The sequence below is a fragment of the Vulpes vulpes genome, chromosome 8 (assembly GCF_048418805.1).
Source record: "Vulpes vulpes isolate BD-2025 chromosome 8, VulVul3, whole genome shotgun sequence".
NCBI lineage: Eukaryota > Metazoa > Chordata > Mammalia > Carnivora > Canidae > Vulpes > Vulpes vulpes.
In genome coordinates, this window is record NC_132787.1 from 15,509,573 (window position 1) to 15,531,186 (window position 21,614).

The 21,614-nt window shown below is 33.1% G+C and overlaps 1 protein-coding gene across 3 annotated transcripts in view; it reads left to right on the forward strand.

Moving 5' to 3' along the window:
- SYT10 (synaptotagmin 10) overlaps positions 1-21,614 on the forward strand; it is a 94,331-nt gene that overhangs the window by 60,220 nt on the left and 12,497 nt on the right. Inside the window, exon 7 of one of the 3 annotated variants that reach the window (XM_026000112.2) lies at positions 936-1,502. The exons of 1 other annotated variant lie outside the window; for it this stretch is intronic. In XM_026000112.2, coding sequence (XP_025855897.1) covers positions 936-1,007 — 72 coding nt within the window. In that variant the 3' untranslated portion in view covers positions 1,008-1,502. Of the gene's footprint in view, positions 1-15; positions 78-935; positions 1,503-21,614 lie in introns of those variants that run through there. One more of the 3 variants, XM_026000114.2, reaches the window with a different exon arrangement.

Below are 21,614 nucleotides of genomic sequence, written 5' to 3' on the forward strand. Positions count from 1 at the left end.
GTAAACGCTTTTCAGTCATTGTAGGACTTACAGGAAGAACAAGCTACAATATGGGCATCAGAAGAAGATCCCAAAAAAAAAAAAAAAAAAAAAAAAAGAAGAAGATCCCAGATATATTTCTAACAGCTGAGTATCAGAGGACAAAAGACTATATAAATGTACTTTCTCCAGCAAGTAGCTCCTTTTTTCCAACTCCTGCACCTACATTCATTGGTCAAACAGAACATATGGACTAGAGACCTAAGAACTGGCTGGATTTTGCATTTTGGGAAAGTGGTGAGTGTATAATTATGTGTTTTATTGCCAGAGAAGGGATTAAAATGAGAAGGGAACAATTATTCAAAAACTGGGTAAGTTGGGAACAGAGAGAGACTAATGCATCATTTAGAAAATCTGGTTCCTTCTACCTAGTCAAAAGTCTATCCTATTGTAATTGAACTTTTTCAATACACATATTTAAGGACCATGAGAAATTATTCTTCAACACTCATGGCTCCCATCTGCAAAGTCATTCCCTCTCATCTCATTAGTTACCCCCACAAAAATTGGCCTCTGCCTTAGAGCAAGTACAGTGTGGTCTCTTGGGCCTTGAGCCTTCTTGCTCGTAACTAGCAATCACATCCCACTATCACAAACCATTAATTATTTTACAGTAAGAGCTAAAAGCCTATCATAGAATGTGAAATGAGCCTGCAGTCATGAGTAGTTGTGTGCATGCCATTTGGTACCGTGCTCTGCCTACATCTCCATAAGATGTCTTTGCCCAATCATGCTGCCCAAGAAGGTGAGTTCTACAGGGCAGGGGAAGTTATGTATGTCTTCTCTTTGGAGACTTGCATATCATGGGTGAATATCCACTAGTAAGAGGTAGCAGCAACTACCCACTTTATTATCTTTTGCACTAGATCATGCATTATGAAATTATTGTCTTTCAGTTGCCTGGCCGAGCAACCAGTTTTGATAGTCAAGGATCCTGTCCATCTCCCAAACCACCTTCCACACCATAATGCCTCCAAAATAAAGACCATTATAATAAGGACCCAGGACCCTGTGCTCATCAAATCAGAAAAAGAGTGGGAGGTTTGATTTCCTCATTTAAAATATATCTTGATAATGAACAAACTTGGCGTTTATTTCATTTACTCTTTTTTTGGTTGGTTCATTAACTTTGGACATCTTGATATATTTTACTTGAATACAAAGAGTCCTTACTCGCATAAGGCATTTTATTCTTCATGTCATATGCCTATTAGCACAAAGAGTGTTTTCATAAGTTGCAATTCTTTGCATAAGAAATACATTCTTTTAAAAGAATCTGTACTTATCTAAAATTAAATATAGTTTATTCTGCTATTGTATAAAGTAGCACATGTCACGTATGTATGGTTTTGATTTTGTTACAACAATGTTAATCTCTAGTTGGGCAGATGGTTCCATATAAACTTTAATGGAAATTTTGAACTTAACTTACACAGCATTAAAACCTTGCACAATCAAATTAATGTTACTTATCTCAACATTTTCTTCATTCTCAGCAAATTACTTCCTTAGTGAGGTTTGGCTCTGCTAAACTCAAAGCTTTGTCTCTCAAGTTCATTCTTTAAAACATACAGACAATGCTATAATCTAAAGAACAATTTTGAATTAAGTTTAAGAAGTAATATTTAGTAGCTAGAAAATGGAGGTCAAACCATTTGGGCTACCATTCTATATACTGTCTTATTGTTACATTAGTTCAAACATCTGTTGAACTGTTTAACTGGTATTATAAAAATTCTAATACTCATTATCTCAAATGTAGCATTAGTATTCCCAAGTGAATAGAAACAGGTGTTAATTTTTTAAGTGTTTGTAAGGTTCTCAAGTACTGTGACATGTATATTTTGTGACATGAAGCTATCATGTAGATCCTATATTTCTGATAGAACATACTAACAGACACCAAAGGTACAATAAATGTCTGTGCTCATTGTCAATTCGATTATACACAGTAATGGTGACTTTTAAACCCAATGAGAAATTAAGTACTAGAATTGGGTATTTTCCTAAGAAGGGAAAAATTATGTAAAATTTTCAGAAAATTATATATATATATACACATATATATCATAAATAACAATTTCCACATTTAATAAAAATAAAAATAATTCTAAAGGCCCAGACCCACAGTCCTTTCATGAAAGGATCCTTCATAAGGATCAAGGATCTGGCCAGGAGTTATAAAAACTATGCAAATGTTTTTACATGACAGAACTTTCTTTTAAATCAGGTCAACTTTTTATTGTCTCATTTCTGGACCCTATTGGAAGGTATCCATATTGAATGACCCCAATCTTATTTTAAGATATATACTATGAATAGTGCATATTTCAAGATTATCACAGGATAGGAGGTTAAAAGAACCAAGAAAAGAACAAGAAAACTTAGAATATAAAAACATATTCATTAGAATGAGAAAATTTTATCAAGGTATAAAATTTTGATTTTAGTAAAATCTCTTATTTCTAAATATTAAAACAAGTTTAAGCTATGAAATTTTGTTTGTGGCATCTCTCACATGATGGCATTACTGTAAATTAAGATGTAAATATTTTACACACTAACATTTTAAAGGCAAACACAATTCCCTAAAATTTTTCAAGAATACCTGTCTCCTCCTAATAAAAACAACTATTTCTAGCTAGCATTAGCTGATAGAAAATAACAGAAAGAATTGTTTGAAAATACCATTCTACCTTATGAAGCCCAAAAGAACCATTTGCCATAAACAGAATGACTGAAGATGACACTTCCATTCTGGGATTCTTTATTTTACTAGGAAATAAAAATTGTCAAATGGGAAGACAAGTTATACTCTTAATAAAATGACATTTTTGCAGACAGATGTTTTATTAGTAGATATAGCTGCAGCTTACAATTAATTCACAACTATATTTCTGAGGATAATTATTTTCATCTGAAAACATATTTTAAGGACTTTTTATGCATTCTTAGAAGCTCTTGCTTTTCTTTGCCTCCTATGGAGAAAAAGCCAATGCTTATGATGAAAAAAAACACAAACAACCAGCCAAACAGGAGACTTTACTGTGGAGACTATGGATTAAAATACGAATATGTTTTTAAGGTAATTTTTAAAAAACTGTTTTATAGGGATTAGGATAAATTCATCATGCCAGTATTTGTTAATCCAGAAAGAGAGATTAAGAAGAGAAATAACCACAGCCTATCTCTCATGGAATGCACGAGGGAGGTGTGCCCTTCTATCCCTAAAGTCTGATCATTTTAAAGGATACTTCATGTTATTAAGATACAATCTTAACACTTTCAATACAACACACTCTCACTCTCTACATAGCCACACATCCATACAAACCTATCTTATCCTCCTTCTGCATGTGATTGAGGATGAAATGTTTTTAATTTCAGTATTTAAAATGAGATTTGATATTACAGAAATCTTCCACTAATTAGCGTGGGATACCACATTTTTCATGACAGCACTGACACATTCTGAAGTTGAAGTTTAGGTATATAATGAACACCTAATTTCAGGGATTATTCAGGGACTTGTCAAACATAAATCTAGAGAAAGGGAGCAAGTCTTGGTTCATTATATAACAATATTGATGTTCTTTTTGTTTTTTTAATTTTATTTATTTATTCGTGTATTTTACCTGATTCACTAAGCAATCAGGGGAATGAGGAAATTGGATATGAAAAGTAAGCTAATGTTTGAGGAATGTGCAGTCTTCTCAGAAAAATCTGAATGGATGATGCTTTTCTTTTTATAGTGGTTTCTTAATTTGTTTCTTGACAGTTTTAATTTTCTTTGTTAGGCGAGCCCTGTTTCTAGTACTTTGTTTTACACGTAAAAACTCATGATATTGATACATTCACAGTTCAGTAAAAAGTATCATTCGACTATGCCAGGGAACTGGAGATGGGAATGCAGAGCCAAGCATCCACTTTCTTGTGCAGTTTTGGAGAGTGTGTGTGTGTGTGTTCTAGTTACTGCAGGGAGATCACAACTGATCAATACTGACTCAGGTTTTAGATAAAAGCAAATATATTTGAACCTATTTGGTTGTGATATTTAATTGGCATTTCCACCTGTGTTTATTCTCCTATAATGTTATTTTAAAATTTTGCAGACTCAATGAAGATCAATCTTGTAAGACTTTAACTTAATAATCGATTGTTTTAAAAATGGAAAATCCAAACTTTCACTCCCTTCTCAACTTTTGCTGTCCATAAAACAAAATGTAACTTATTTCGGAATTAATTATCAAAGGAGCCTTTACAAATAAAGGGACACAAAAAAATCTTAACTTTGAACACATAGTCATTTCTTTACCCTTTTAAAAAGAGTACTTGATGTTATCTAAGTAAATATATTTTCATGGAATGGAATTCCATCTGATTATTTCTTGCCACTTTAGTTGTGATTTAATTACCTGATAAGACAAAAAAAAACAAAAAAAATTTGAGTTAATAAGGATTTAAGAAAGTCATTCAACCTCTACTACATTTAAACAAAATGTGGAGATCTCTTTTCTTCACAACTTGTTCTTGAAGCAACTCTGGTGGTTCTGATGTACTTTAATCCATCTAAACTTCTATAGTTTTTAGGCTAAGAATGTATTGCTGCCAGTAAAAGATGATGCAAAAGCATGGAAAGTAAAATAGTTTAAAGTGAAAAGCTACATAACTGGATGGTAGTTAAACACAGTTGTTAAAATACATGGAAATAAAGATTTTGAAAGCGAAATAGAAATCTCCTTTGTATCTTTAACTTTTAGTGGAAGGTAAATCCTCTAATGCTGTTTAAAAAAACTCATGACACAGCATCTTAATAGTTCCTCAGTGACATGGCTCAGGATATGATTCATCTGAACCTACTAAGACTCATTCTTTAAAAGAAAATAGTGAGTTTATATTTTACTTGGGAAACTACTGATTACACTAAATTCTGTTTCCAAAGTATTTACTCAGTGATGCTCTTTAAGGTAAGAATTTTCTATTTCATTAAAAGACTTTTCCTATATTTACTCAATTTTATGTTAGAGTGGTAATTTAATAAAAGATGCATTGATAATACTTGTCATCCACCATTAACAGTTAACCAAAAAGATGTGTATTTGAACAGTGGCAGTAAATTAATATTCAGTTCAAATGTTTTCTCATCAAAGTAAAAAGGTGTTTTCATTTTCACCCTATTCATCAGGAAGGTGGGTAACCAGGGTTGGATTTGATGGCATGACAATATCATGCTATAGAAACTTTAAAAAGAAAGAGCTAAATGAAGGGCTGAGGTGAGGTTTAAGGATTTATTGAATGCAAACATTTTGAATACTAGAAATGGTGATTGAAAAAATAAGTAGGTGTTTAAGAGAAAAGATAGGCTTCTTAATGCTTGAAATGATTTAAATACACTCCTACAAGGAGGAATTGATTAGACTAATTCTATTTTTATCTATAATGAAACACTGGAAATGACTTGCTATTGATAGATCTAGAGACACAGATAGTATTTTTATGGAAATGTTTTTATCTCCAACTGACAATAATCTCTTCAGAGCTCACCTGGGTCATAAGAACCCCTTCCAAAGAGCAACTATGCCTGATCTTATAAAAGGATAAAAATAGGTCATTTTCTTCAGAAATTTTGTTGCGATTTACATATACTGTGCACAGAATCCCTATTTACTGTACAGGGTGGTGGATTTCAATTATTCAATTTAATATTTGTGTTCCCTTGAAAACAGTGTAATGCATAACAAGGCATATTATAGAAATTAATGAAAAATTGTTAAGAGAAGTATGTCTCAATGTTGGAAGGTTAATGCATTGGATTTTTGGTTTTGTCATCTATCTCAAAATTGGTGTGTGTTTTTTTTAAATTTTCCCAATTTGAACATCAATATAGTGAATTATGTTTGGCAATGATTTTGCTGTAGAATAAAGCTTATAAACCAAAAACAACAACAACAACAAAAGCACTATAATCCTTAAGGCTACAGACCAGCTAGCAATAGAATCAATCTCTATAAAAATTGCATGAGTTCCTCTATTTTATCTATATAGATCATTTTGTGGGTTTTATTTTTATCCTTAAAAATACCCTTTAAGCTTTCCATTTAAAAGACAGTAATCCCTAGTATGAATAGCTGCGTAAATTCTATCACTATACAAGAAATAAGTGAAATAATTCACTATGCAAAACATTTGCATTTATAGTTTTTTAATAAACAAAAGTCCAACCCAAGTCATGTTATTTGCATTGACTTTCTGTTGGCCCTTCCAGTTGAGAGAAATGTTGGGGTTCATCTGCAAAATATGGGTAAGTTATGGAACACAATAAAGTGAGACCTTCTTTCAGAATGAAGAATCAAGAGTTCAAAATAGAAAAGAGCTGCCTCACATTGTAAATGTGATGATTCCACTAATGAATGAATAGTTCAAGACATTTGCCAATTTTGCTAAACTGCCAGAAAACAAAAAATTTTAATTTCACATGTGATATTGAATAATTTAGATCCATCATATGTGATCCTTTGGTATCCTTTTGTCATTGTTCATAAGGTGACTTTTTAACTGGTTTGTGATGTAATACGTAGCCATTGTTCAAATCAATATCTTTGACTTCCGCATTATAGAACAGAAATTTTAAAATCTTTTGAAATTCGTGTTTCGGGTTTTTGTACATGGTAACCAGCCATTTGTGAAACTTGACTGCATATAATTGTATTACCTAGAACAAATATTTTGCAACCACTTTAAAAGATGTTACACATTTCAGTATTTTTACAATGTCTACTTTAGAATGTGTGGACATACTTGTCAGGTTCAGATGAATTATGTAACAATGAAACCTCAAAGCTGTTATGAAGTGTACAGTTTATGATTACTTTTGTAAAAGAAAATGGAAAAGCACTTGAAATATAATTTTACTGTTTCATATGTATTTTGAAAAATAAATAAAGTGATTATAAATTATTTTTGTCTTTAAAGAAAATACCTTTTTAAGATTTGAGACCTTTGCATTGCTAAATTTTTCTTTAGTAGTCATCTATCGTTAGAGAGCAGTGTGATTCATTTATCAATAATTCACTAATTTGAGCAACTGAATGTATCTTAAAAATCTCACAATACACACCATTTTTTCACAAAACTACTAATTTTTTAAAGATTTTTAAAATTTATTCATTAGAGAGAGAGAGAGGCAGAGACACAGGCAGAAGGAGAAGCAGGATCCCCCTGGGGAGCCCAATGTGGGACTTGATCCCAGGACTCCAGGATCACGCCCTGAGCTAAAGGCAGACACTCAACCACCAAGCCAGCCAGGCATCCCACAGAACTACTAATTCAAGGTCCCGAATTATGTCCATTGGGGAGTAATGAAATAATCATTAGTCAAGTGTTAAAAAGGTAAATACCACCTACATATATATATTTTAAATTTATTTATGAGAGACAAAGCAAGAGGCAGAGATATAGGCAGAAGGAGACGCAGGCTCCCTGCAGGGACCCTGATGCAGGACTCAATCCCAGGACTCCAGGATCACAATCTGAGCCAAAGGCAGACACTCAACCACTGAGCCACCCAGGTGCCCCACTATCTACACATATTAGCTACATTTGGGTCATCCTCAAAAAATCCCTATAAATAGAAAGTGATCCAGTAGCTGGAGTATACCAGTTATTTTGTTCATTTGCTTCTGCTTTTCCTCAGCTTTTCAAAGAGATTTTCATAAGGAACATCTGTGTCACAACTAGTCTTAGGCAGTCAACACAGCACTGAACTCAAAGGAAATCGTGATCATTGATAAACCAGATGTGCAAAAAACAAAAACAAAAACAAAAACCAGATGTACTATACTAGAGTCACTGTATAGCAGCAATGTCCAAAATAGGCAAACTATGGAAAGAGCCTAGATGTCCGTAAACAGATGAATAAAGAAGAAGTGTGGTATATATATTTAATGGAATACTATTCAGCCATCAAAAAATGAAATCTTGCCATTTGCAATGACATGGATGGAACTAGAAGATATCATGCTAAGTGAAATAATCAAGACAATTATCATATGACCTCTCTCATATATGGAATTTAAGAAATAAAGCACAGGATCAGATGGGACTAGAGGAAAAAATAAAGCAAGACAAAATCAGAGACAGAGACAAATGTAAAAGACTCTTAATCATAGGAAACAGATGGTCACTGGAATGGGAGCAGATGGGGAAACTGGGTGATGGATGTTAAGGAAGGCACATGATATAATGAGCACTGGGTATTATATAAGACTAATGAATCATTGAACTCTACTTTGAAATTAATACACTATATGTTAATTGAATTTAAATATTTTTTTAAAAATAATAAATAAAACAGCTTATAAGAAGAAGCAAGTAAATCAATCTATACCTCTGGATAGAATGCAGGATAAAGAAGAGTTAGTGATCTGACCTGTCTGGCCTTGCTTAAGTTTCTACATCCAAAAAGTATGCAGTGCCTAAATGAAGTCCAAGTTGTTTCTGAAAAAAAGCAATTAAATGGCTACATTTAAAGAATTTTTTTGTTAGTATTTCCAAATATCTGCTCAAAAAATGTTTATATTTCTATCCACACTGATTTAAAATTTACACTTCCACTAACAATATAGGTTAGTTTCTAAGTACCCCAGTCAGTAATCGGTAGTGTCATTATTCGAATCTTTGCCAATTTGAACATGCCAAAAATATCTCCTCAATGTTTTAATTTTTATTTCTTTTTATTCTAGTGGTATTGATCACTTTTCATATGTATTGATTGGAAATTTGGATTTCATTAAGACTTTTCCCATTCTTCTATTAAAATTTCTTGTTAGAGATTGTTATCCCATTTTTTTTAATGCAGATTCTTCATACGATCACCTTAAACATATCTCTATTCTCCTAACCAGAAGGCATAATAATTAGGTTATAATCATAAAGGCAACTTATACAATATATATGACAAGTATATATTGAAAAATATATGTGAGAAAAAAAGCAAAGTATAATCAAAAGTTACCATCTCTGGAAAAGCATGAGTTGTTATCTTGACAATTTGGGCTGTCATCACCAATGTATCTGAAAGAATTTGAAAGTATCCAATTCGTGGGTAAACTATTTTAAGTTCCTTTGTGTGTGAGATTTGAAAAGTTTTGATTCTATCTACGCTTATAAAATAATACAATAGGAATATATATCCATTAATGTCTACAGAGAATAAATAAAAAATTTGAATTGTAACCACAAATATCCTATTTGACAGTTTCTGGTTTTTTACCCAATTTTTCCCCCAAACAGAAAAAAATCATCCAAAGTTCCAAATAGGAGTATAAATTATATGAACAGAATCAATTCCCACTGTGAGTGCATGTAGTGAATTTAATTTTTAGTTTGTATGCATTTTCATGAGAATTTTGGGGGGTATTTCTGGACAAATGACTGAAAATTCTATTTTAAGTCAATGATGGGAAATCAAACCAAAACATAAAGGAACTAACACATAAGAATCATACTGAGAACACAAAACACAAACAGGTCACCAAATTGCACAATTCCTAAGGGCACCGATCCCATTGTAGTCTACGTACATGGTGTCTCCAGGAACACACAAGTCTAATGAACTTAAATTAGTGAACAACAACAGAGAGCAGTATTAAAAGATACAGAGTGACCTCAATCAGAAGCTGTAACTGAAAGCTGGGTCAAGAATTAAAGGGGAATTTTTTTTGTTTTAAATTGGGCATATTGCCATCATCTGGGTGGCTCAGAGGTTGAGCATCTGCCTTTTGGCCCAGAGCATGATCCCAGGATCTGGGATCGAGTCCCACATCGGGGCTCCATGCATGGAGCCTGCTTCTCCCTCAGCCTATGTCTCTGCCTCTCTCTCTTGCTGTGTCTCTCATGAATAAATAAATAAAAATCTTTAAAAATAATAATAAAATAAATTGGGCATATTGCCTAAAACATACGGCATGTACCATGCACCAAGAATCTGCTCATTATATACCTTACCCCTAATCTATACATAATCCCTGTGAAGTATGATCATGACCAGTTTTAAATGGAGAAATTGAGGTTCAGATCAATTAAGTGGATATACATAATATTTAACAGTACAGCACAAGCTTTGAACAAATTGTTAAACCATTCCAAAGTCTGGGCTTTTATGCTCCCCATGTCATGAAATATAAAAACTAATATTTATGCATTTAAAATTTTTTTCATGTATGCTTTTTTCTTTTTTCACACATGCTGTTTCTTGGTCTCTCTTACCACAAAGCATGTGGATTTTATCACTCCCATGTCACAGAGATGGTGTTTGTGATTGAAAGAGGGTAAATGAAAGCTCAAGGTCATGTAGTAGTAGATTGTGGCCTGGACCTCAAATCTAGGTCTTTGGCCCTCAAACTACATTCACAATTTATTAGCTGATCCTTTTTCAGTAGAACACAACACTAAACATACTTTGAAACAAAGGAGAACTTACTGGTTTTTTTGTTTTGTTTTGTTTTTGTTTTTGTTTTTGTTTTGCCTCTGTAGGTAAATCACCAAGATAAAATATGTATAAACTTCAATGACTTTACTTTACAACTATAAATTGAGACCAATTGTATCTGCCTGGTCTACCAATTAGTTAATGTATATGTCATTTTTATACTGTATAAACCACTATAGAAATAGTAGGTACTGGTTTTTGTCACCAATACCAATACCTATCATTAATACCTGATGTCTATGGATTTATCCCATGAAAAATATTTTTAAGAGCCATAAGCTGGGTGTATGTGCAGATCAGAGTGCTAAAAAGAAGAGAGTAGATACCAAATTTACTCTACCTTATAGAAAATGACAAAGAAGGGAAGAGAAGAGCATGGTACATAGGTTCAAGTCCTATAAAATCCTGCTAATAATATCTCATTTTTAAACTATTATTCCATTGCCGCTATTCTAGTTCAAGCCATGAAACCTCTTGTCTGACTTTTATAAATCTTGCTATAAAACAAAAAATGTCTTAAAAACATCCAGATTCTCATAGAAGTCACTCCCTACTGCCCAGTGCTGTTAGGTCCACGTCTAGAAAATGCATCTCTGTACATCCCATATCCTTACACAGAAACCCTAAGTGAATCTTAAGGGGGAAAAGAATGGTATTGGAACAACTGGAAATTCATTTTAAAAATAATAATTTGAAAACCTACTTTGTGTCATACATAAAAGCTAATTTCAGACATATAAAGCTTAGTTGTAAATCTTAAGCCTGTAAACCTTCCAAAAGACCAAGCAGGATATCTTCATGACCTTAGGATAGGCACACTTGGCTAAGACCTAGTTTCTTAGAAATAGCCCAAGGCAATTATAGAAAGTCTTAAAATTGGAAAGATTTAAATTTCCTCCAAATTGATAAGCAACTCAGTTTCAAAGCTACTCTAATGAGAACCCAAATGAGGTTTTTAAGTTTTATTTTAATAGAACTTTTTAAAAAACTGATCTGTAAATGTAGTTAGAAAAGTAAAGGTCTCTAAACAGCCATATTGCTGAAGTAGAAGGAGGAAGAGGTGAGACTTTATCTAAAAATATCATGGTTTATTTTGAAGCTATATTGACACACTGAGACACTAGTACAAGGTTAGGCAAATTGGCAAAACAAATGGAATAAAAACATGTCAAGTAGATATGGAAATTATATATGTGACAAAGAGGACATACTAGATTATGGGGAAAATGGAACTATTTAATAATTGCACTTGTGAGAATAGTTATTCATGGGGAAAAATGTAGTCCACATACTAAATTCTACTCCAAATGGCATTAAATATCAAAAACCTTCAAAATTTTATTGTAGTATAAAATTTTTGGAGGCAGAAAATGTCTTCTTAAGGCAAAAAATTTGCTTGATGTTTTTTAAAAAACCAATAAATTGTATTACATTTAATAATTTGATACCAGAAGCAGAGGCAACAAAAATAAAAATACACAAATGAGTGTACACTAACTGAAAACTTCTGCACAGCCAAGAAAATCATCAACAAAATGAAAAGCAACCTGCTGAATAGGAGAAAATATTTACAAGTCATAAATCTGATAAGGGGTTAATATCCAAGATATATAAAGAACTCATTTGACTCAATAACAATAAAACAAACAATCCAATTAAAAATTGGGCAGAGGAACTGAACAGGCATTTTCCAAAGAGGACATCAAAATAACCAAGAGGCACATGAAAAGATGCTCAACATCACTAATCATCAGGGAAGCACAAATTAAAACCACAGTGAGATATCACCTCATCCTGTGAGAATGGCTATTATCAAAAAGATAAGAAATAACAAGTGTTGGCAAAGATGTGGAGAAAATGAAATTCTCCAGCATCATTGGTGGGAATGTAAATTGCAACAGCTACTATGCAAAATGGTACAGAGGTTCCTCAAATATTAAAAATAGAACTATCAGTGGCTCAGTCAATTGAGCATCTGACTCTTGGTTTCGGCTCAGGTTGTGATCTTTTGGTCATAGGATGGAGCCCTGCATCAGGCTCCCTGCTCAGGGGGGAGTCTGCTTGAGATTCTCTCCCTCTGCCCCTCCTTATTCCTGCACTAGCACTCTATCTCTCTCTCTCAAATAAATAAGTTTTTGAAAAACAGAACTACCATATGATGTAACATTTCCACTTCTAGTAATGTATGCAAAGAAAATGAAAACACTAAGTGGCAAAGATATCTGCAAAGCCCCTCCCCCTGTTTGTGTCAGCATTATTTACAATAGCCAAGATATGGAAACAACTCAAGTGTTCATAGACAGATGAATGGATAAAGAAAATGGGAAATATATATGCAAAGGAATATTAGTCATTAAAAAGAATAAAATGTTGCCATTTACAACAATATGGACGGACCTTGAGGGCATTATACGAAGTGAAATAAGTCAAATAGAGAAAGACAAATACCATTATATGATGTCATTATGTGCGGAATATTAAAAAAAAAAAGCCACTAAGGTCATAGATACAAAGAACAGATTGGTGGCTGCCAGAGGTGCTGGGGCAGTGGGGAAATTGTTACAAAAGAAATAAGTCATGGGGATGTAATGCACATCATGGCAACTATAGTTAATAATACTGTATTGAATATTTAAAAGTTCTTAAGAGAATAGATCTAAAAAGTTCTTATAAGAAGAACAAAAAATGCTGTAATAATGTGGGGTGAAAGACGTTAACTAGATTAATTGTGGTGATCATTTCACAATGATCAAGTCATTATGTTATACATCTGAAACTAATAAAATGTATATCAATTATACCTCAATTTAAAAAAACACTTAAACAATTTGTCATTATCAAAAACCCCTTTAAGAAGTGAAAGGGCAAGCTCAAATTGGGGATATTTACAGCACATATTATTTTTTTTTAATTTTATTTATTTATGATAGTCACACAGAGAGAGAGAGAGAGAGAGAGACATAGGCAGAGGGAGAAGCAGGCTCCATGCAGGGAGCCTGATGTGGGATTCGATCCCAGGTCTCCAGGATCGTGCCCTGGGCCAAAGGCAGGTGCTAAACCACTGTGCCACCCAGGGATCCCTACAGCACATATTATTAACAGATAAATGATATTAAAAAATCTTACAAATCAATAAGCGATTAACCTAATTTGAAATTAAAAAGATGAAAATCATGAAAGGTATTTTAAGGAGGAAGAGAAGGAGGAGGAGAAAATGCATATGGGAAATATATATATAAAGAGATGCTCCACCTTATTAGTCAAGGAAATACAAATCAGCCCTTTAATGAGATAATGATATAGCATTAATTGAAAAACTCACAAAGTCTACCAATACCAACTCTGAAAAGGTGGTAACTAATTGAATCCCTAATGCAATTTTGATAGGAGAATAATAGTAAGAAAACTATTTGGATATATCATTAAACACCCACATACCCAGGATGGAGCAATTCTACCCCTGAGTATACACCCAGAAAAACCTTCACTCATGTGGATGTAGTAAACAGGTAGCAAGTAGTAGATAGCAAGAATTTTCATAAAAGCAGGAAATGACCCACATGCCTATAGAAAGGGTGCTGGATAAAGTAAGTATGGTATAGTCAAGAAAAAAATATTACAGAGCAGTGAAATAACTATTGCTACCTATGACATGGATAAATTTTAGTAACAAAACACTGAAAACACTAAAACTCTGAAGAATTGGCACATACGACTTTATATAATTTTTTAATCTCTAAAGAATATTGTATCATTGCAAACAAAAACTACTTACAAACTAATTTAAGAGCAACAGAATAAAAACTGTGATAATTGAATAAGAATATACTATAGATCAATGGCATGAAATTTAGATTCTAGAAATAAACCCTCATGTCTATGATCAATCAATTTTTGACAAGTATGACAAAATAATTCAATGAGGAAACAACCATATTTTCAACTAATAGTGCTAGGGCAATTGGATAGCCACATCCAAATGAGTGAAGTAAGACTACTACCTCACACTATATACACAAACTAACTCAAAGTGGATCAAATATCTACAGGTAAGAACAAAATCAATGAAATTCTTAGGAGAAAACAGGTGTAAATTTCCATGACCTTGGATTTAGCAACAGGTTTCTTAGCAATCAAAGAAATAAATTGAATTTCATCAAAATCAAAAACTTTTTATGCTTCTAAGGATACTATCAAGAAAATAAAAAGACTACTGAAGAGGAGAAAATATATGCAGCTTATATATCTTATAAAAGACTTGTGTCTGGATATATAAAGAATTCTTATAATTCCATATTAAAAGACAAATAACCCAACTTAAAAATGGGCAAGAGGGATGCCTTGGTGGCTCAGCGGTTAAGTGCCTGCCTTTGGCCCAGGGAGTGACCCTGTGGTCTGGGGATTGAGTCCCACATTAGGCTCCCTGCATGGAACCTGCTTCTCTCTCTGCTTGTGTCTCTGCCTCTCCGTCTGTATCATGTATAAATAAATAAAATCTTTTTAAAAAATGGGCAAGAGATTCAAAAAGATATTTCTCCACAAAGACATACGTATGACCAAAGAGCACTAAAAAAGATGTTCAATATCATCGTTATCAGGGAACTGGAAATCAAAACCATAATGAGATACCACTTCACACCCACTAAAATGTTTATAATTTAAAAGGTAATAACAAGAATTGACAAAATTGTAAAAAATTAAATGCAACCTTCAGTGATGGCTAATAGAAATTTGTAAAATGGAGCAGTGAGTTTAGAAAATTATCTGGCAGTTTCTCAAAATTGTACACATAAAGTTACCATAGGACCCATCAATTTTACTTCCTAAATATAGCCCCAAGAGAAATAAAAACATATGTCTGCAAAAACACTTGTACGTGGCTATTCATAGCACCATTACTCATAATAGCAAAAAAAAGAGGAAACAATCCAAATACCCAACAACTGGTGAATAGAAAAATACAATGTATATCCACACAGTGGAATATTATTTGGCAATAAATAATGATGAAACATGCACAACATGGTGAACTTAGGAACATTATGCTAAGTGAAAGAAGCCAGCCACAAAAGACATCATCAACATGATGATTCCATTTAAGTGAAATGTCTACAACAGGCAAATATATAGAAACAGAGTGTAGAATGGTGGATGCCTGGGGCTGCAGTGGATGAGGAGCACGAGGATAAATGCAAAGGGCATGGGATTAGTTTTGAAGATGATGAAAATGTTCTAAAATGATTTTAGTGATGATTACCAGTATGTGAATATACTACAAAAATTTATATACTTTAAGGAGATGCATTTTTTGGCATATGAGTCATATCTTAATCAAACTGTTGCTACAAAAAAAAGGGGGGGTGGGGGAGAGAGAATGACAAAAAATCCAGGATAGTGTTTGTTTGGAAGTGGGAACTAGAGGACCAGAATAGGATGAAAAAAATGTATAGATATAAATAATTAGAAGTCGTCTAATTCTTGATTAAGTTGTGAGTTCATGGATACTCTTTATATTAATAATACATGTGTATATCATACCTACAAACAAAATAAAAGAGGGCTTTGCATGGACCAATGAAGATAATTTGTCTATAAACCAAGCATTATGGTTAACACAATTCTGTGCAACAAGGTTCATTTAAAAGTTAATTAATTAACAACTATCCTGTTAAGCCCTGCAAATCACATCCCCAGTTCAGAAAACTGGATTGGTAGATAAAATGTGCTTAGTTGAATCTATTAAACAGAGATAAAAGTTTAATATTATAACCTTAAATAATAAAAGCAAGAATGAATGGGCACTGATCTCTTTCCATCTCTCTTCTAGCAGGATCAACAATTACATCCATGTTCATTTCCCCATTGTCCCCATTTCCCTGATAGCCATACTCCCTTTTGAATAAATTTGTTTCATTTTATTTACCACCCATCTCAGTGGTTGTACAGACTATTAGAGAAATAAAAGAGTAGGGATAGTAACAGTGCTGGCTGAAGGCCTGCCATATAAAACTGGCAATGGGATAGAGATTGGGGGGGTGCCCTTATATTATAAAACATGGTTTATAACTAGTCTCACAAAATGTTTAATCTAGAAATGTTTGGTTTGTTAACTTTGAAATATCAGTTTTGATGTTTGCTTTTTTGTTTGATTTGGGGATATTTGCTTTTGCATAACTCTTCTCTACCCTCTTCCATAGTTTAGTTTCTCTCAAATGCTCCTACTTTTAAACAGAAAATGAGGAATAGCTATACTCTTACTTTAGCACCCTAAGAGCAAAAGCCTCAAGCTTTTACATACAATGCAAAAGTTTAAAAGAAAAGATAACATGTGAATCTAGAAGCCAGATTGCGCAAATCACTCCAATTATTAGCCAAGTTACATTTTTGAAACATTGTTTCATATAACCTATGATGATACACAATTCAACGTGTTTTCAACAAGCAGTATCATTTCTTACATGCTATACCATTGCCTTCTTCACACAAATTTTGGGAAACAAAATGCCCAATTTCAGATGCATAGTGTCATGCAAATTTTTTTTTAATTCGGAGCATTTTGGAAATCTCTTATTCCTTACAAAGCCTCATTGTTCAATCCAAAAGGTGGATTTTGTACATCACCCTAAAATTCAAATTTATGTGGATACCATAAATATTAGCACTGATCTTATTTAAATTAACTTTGATATATTTAACATTCATTATAATAACTTCTTTCAGTTTTTCCATCTGTCTCTTTAACAACAATACAATTTAAGAATCTCTCTTTAAACAAATTTTGGTATTCAATCCAGCTATCTTGCATGAACTGACAGCTGTCATTTATTTGCACATCAATATTTCTACCAGAAACAACTAAATAAGCCCAAAGAATCTAGCTACCAATGTCATACAGCATTCTAGTCCTTATGATTCTATTTTAAATTTGCACAATTTTGTAGGAATATTATCTTAAGAACTAAAACATTGGAACAATTCTCCTTTTATGGACTACCAACAATGAAATAGATTAGCTTTTTAAATATAGACATAGTTGTCTAAGTAAATATAATAGCTAGTTGTGCATTCTAGTTGTTGTGATTAAGTAATTTAATTATTAACTATATAATTGTAATTCTCAGCAATAGTTTTACCATGAAATTGGCAGTTAGTCCTTTACTGCATTAATTTCAAATGTATTTAATTTTTAAAAATATTTTCTGAAATTTATCAATGTTGTTCATTGTTATCGTCATTGCGTGGCTAAATCAGAATATTTTGAGTGATAAATAGCTCTTTCTCATGGGTAATCTTTAAAAGATTTATCTATTTGACAAAGAAATGGCATGAACAGGAGGGTCAGAGAGTAGGGGAGAGAGCATCTCAAGGAGACTTCATGTGGAGCAAGGAGCCCAGTAGGGGCTTGATCTCACGACCTTGAGATCATGACCCAAGCCAAAACCAAGAGCTTGATTCTCAATCAATTGTGCCACCCAGGTGCCCCGGGGAAATTTTTATTGTTAAAACAAATGACACATTCAAGGGAATTCTATCTCCTACATATAAAAAGATGGGAAAAATCTGAACCAAGATGTTTTCAAATTTCAAGTCTTGATTTGAAGTTTCCTGCTTTAAACATAATTTGGTTGATACTTTTTCTCCATTGTTTTCAATCTTCTATTAGAATCTTAATATATTCTCATCATATTGGCACCATACAGAAACTTCTTTTCTAAAAAAAAAAGAAAGAAAAGAAATTCCTTTTCTTTTTAAGATTTTAAATTTATTCACTTGAAAGAGAGAAAGAGAGACAAGAGCACAAGTAGGGGGAAGGTTGGAGGGAGAAGCAGAATCCCCATGGGGAGGGGCAGAGGAAGAGGGAGAAACAGACTTCTTGCTGAGCTGGATGCCCACATGGGGCTCGATTCCAGGATCCCAGGATTATGATCTGAGCTGAAGGAAGACACTTAACTGACTGAACCACCCAGGTGCCCCATGGAAATTTCTTTATATTTGCTTCACATTCTTGATTTAATAGCTGAGTATACAGAAATTGTTATAAAAATGTTAGTACAGGCTTCTGCATGGTTTTAAAGTCCTCACAGGTATCAAGAAATAAATTTCACTTGACCGCAGCTGAGATTTAGGAAAATTTTTGTGCTTTACATGATAATATTGTACAGTGTCATCATACATGATAATATTGTACAGTGTCATCATACATGATAATATTGTATAGTGTCATCATAAACCAGCAAGTATGCTTAAACAGGCATGTAGGCAGGACACAAGCAGGAGAGATGGTGAGATAGAAATACCAGAATCAGCTGTATTATTTTCATTTTCTTTCTGGCTAAAAATATTCCAGTGTTTACTTTTGCCACATAGCAGATAGAAATATGCTTTATCTTTTACATACTTACTATACTTTTGAAAATTTTTCCACATTTTAACAGTGGCACATTCTTCCCCCTTCAAATTGTGGATATGATACAGAACATATGTATCCCAAGCTTCATTGAACTTATTTGTAAGAGCAGAAAGTAGAACAATATTCTCTGAGTTTTGCAGAGAAAATAATGTGATAAAATAATCTGTACAAGACTAAATTTGCATTCAACTATATAAGGACAAAAAAAAAGATATTTTTAGACATTCAAGCAATCAGTTAGTAGATGATACACATAAAACATACGCTTAAAACAAAATATTTGGAGAAATAATTCAACAAAATGAGAAAGGAAGAAAAAGCAAAGAACTTAAGAAGAGAGAAGTCATGGTACAAACAAAAACTGGAAATGAAAATAGAAAAAGATGGAAGAAGAAAGGCCAGTTGAATTTATTATAAAACATGGAGGCTCTTAATACATGCTTAGATACACATATTCAAGGAAAATAATAGTACATTATAGTTACCTAAAAACAGATATTACTAAAATAAAAACAGTATATGCCTTCTGAATTGAGAGAAGAAAACAAAATAGTCAACATATCAAATGATCAAAAAAAGTAAAATAGTAAGAAACCATTAAAAACAATATATTTTATAACAAGATAACATAAGGCCGGATATTAGTTGAGATAAAGCAAATAAGAAATCTCACCTGTTTATAACAAACACTGTCAGATTAAGTAAATAGTATATATGCCAATAGTAGGACTTTGGCAAAATAATGTCACATACTGCAAAAAAAAAAATCACACTTCAGAAGAATAGTTGATATCTGAAAATTATTTTTTATAAACTTTAAAGAGAATTTATAAGCAAAAGATTTTGTATATAGAACCAGCTGCCTTCTGAAGAGCATGAACACACAGCAGTGCAGGAGGGGAGAGATGGGAAGGTCTCAGCCACCATCTCAGTTACATGTAGATATGTAGATGCATCGATTTAAAAGTGGATAAACTATGATGACTTCAGGACAATGATTTTTGCTGTTATTGGCTTTTTTTTTCTTTAATAAAACTATCCTTTGTTGATCTTTTCCTTGGATTTTGATATATCAGTTTCAACATGAAGAAAGAGGCAGAGCTAAACTGTTTTGCAAAATTAAGGAAAGAAGAATTTAAACTTAACCTAAGGTAACCAATAGATTGGAGCCAAGAAGGCTGAGAACTATATGGGAAAGTGTCAAAAAGAAATCTTGAGTGACAACAAAGCCTAGAAGGAGGATCAGAGAACAGATATATCTAATCAGATTTTAAGACTCTGCTATGACCCCCTTAACATTCTTCCTTCTGTAAAGCCCTCATTATTCGCATTGACATCTGTGTGAGCAGATGTGTAAGGGGACTTGTACAGGTGCTGAGTTCCATGCTAGGGTGATGCTGGGTGTAGAAGGAAAGAAAGCACACAGTAGCCCAGGAGAGCATGGGTAGGATGCTCTCAGCTGCCATCTCAGTTACATACTGATGCATAGAAAGAAACTTAAAAGTAGATAAAACTGTCACTGTTTCAGGCAATACATTTTGCTGTGATTGGTACTTTTCTTTATATATATTGTAACATTTCACATATAGGGAACACATTTACTATAAATGCCAATGACTTTCTAAGAAGGAAAAAAATCCTTTAGTCATTAGTTCATTCAATTAATATCTACCGAGTAGCTACTCTATGTCAGCCATTTTCTGAAGACTTAAAATCCATTGGTGATCAAAAATACAAAATTAATCAAAATCCATTCCATTAGGATGATTAAATTCTACTCAGAGAGTCCGACCATAAACTATACATAGTAAATAGATGAAATATGTATGACAGAATCAGACAGTGCTATTAAAAAAAAGAATTAAAAAAATTGTAAAGAGAATAAATTAAGAGGAACCACTGATGCTAGGAAGGGTAGGTTCTCATTTTAAATAGGGTGGTAGAGTAAAAAATTAAATAGGGTAAGTCTTTGGGTGGTCACATTTAAGCAAAGACTTGAGGGAAGGAAAGAGTTAAACATAAAGCTATCTAGAAACAAGAATGTCTCAGGCAAAGAGAATAACCAGGGAAAGATCCTAAAATAGAGAATACTTAAATGTTCAAAGAGCCAGTTGGCCACTGGGCTACAATGGAGTGAGCGAGGAAGAGAGTAGCCAGAGATGAACAAGTCAGAGTACAAATGCACGCAAGGAAGTATTCAAAGTCTGAGAGAAGAAGAGGTGAGAAAATCCTACAGGAGAGTGGAGGGTAAGCAGCCCAGGGAAATGTACTAGGATTGCAGAGCAGAATTAAGGGTCTACTTTCAGGTTCATGGCCCTGAATTTGAAGTAGGAGCAGTCAATGTGGTTGCACATTTTTCTCCAGTCATCTTCAGCTTCAAGAGTATAGGCACCAAATTTTGATAGGATGGGAATAATTGAGGGGATAAGCTGGAAAGATAGGAGATAGTGATCCAGGAGAAAGGTGCATGGAATTGAGATAATAAGGGGATTGTAGCTATTTGTCTTCTATGAGGAAAGAAAGTCATACCACTGTAAGTCACAAGAAATACAGTTTGTAAACTATCATCTATTTACAATAAAAAATAATAAAAATTCTATATTTTTATAATAAAAAGATTCATTTAAAGTCATTCATTCACTTTCTTTCATGGATGTTATTGAGAATCTCTGAGTG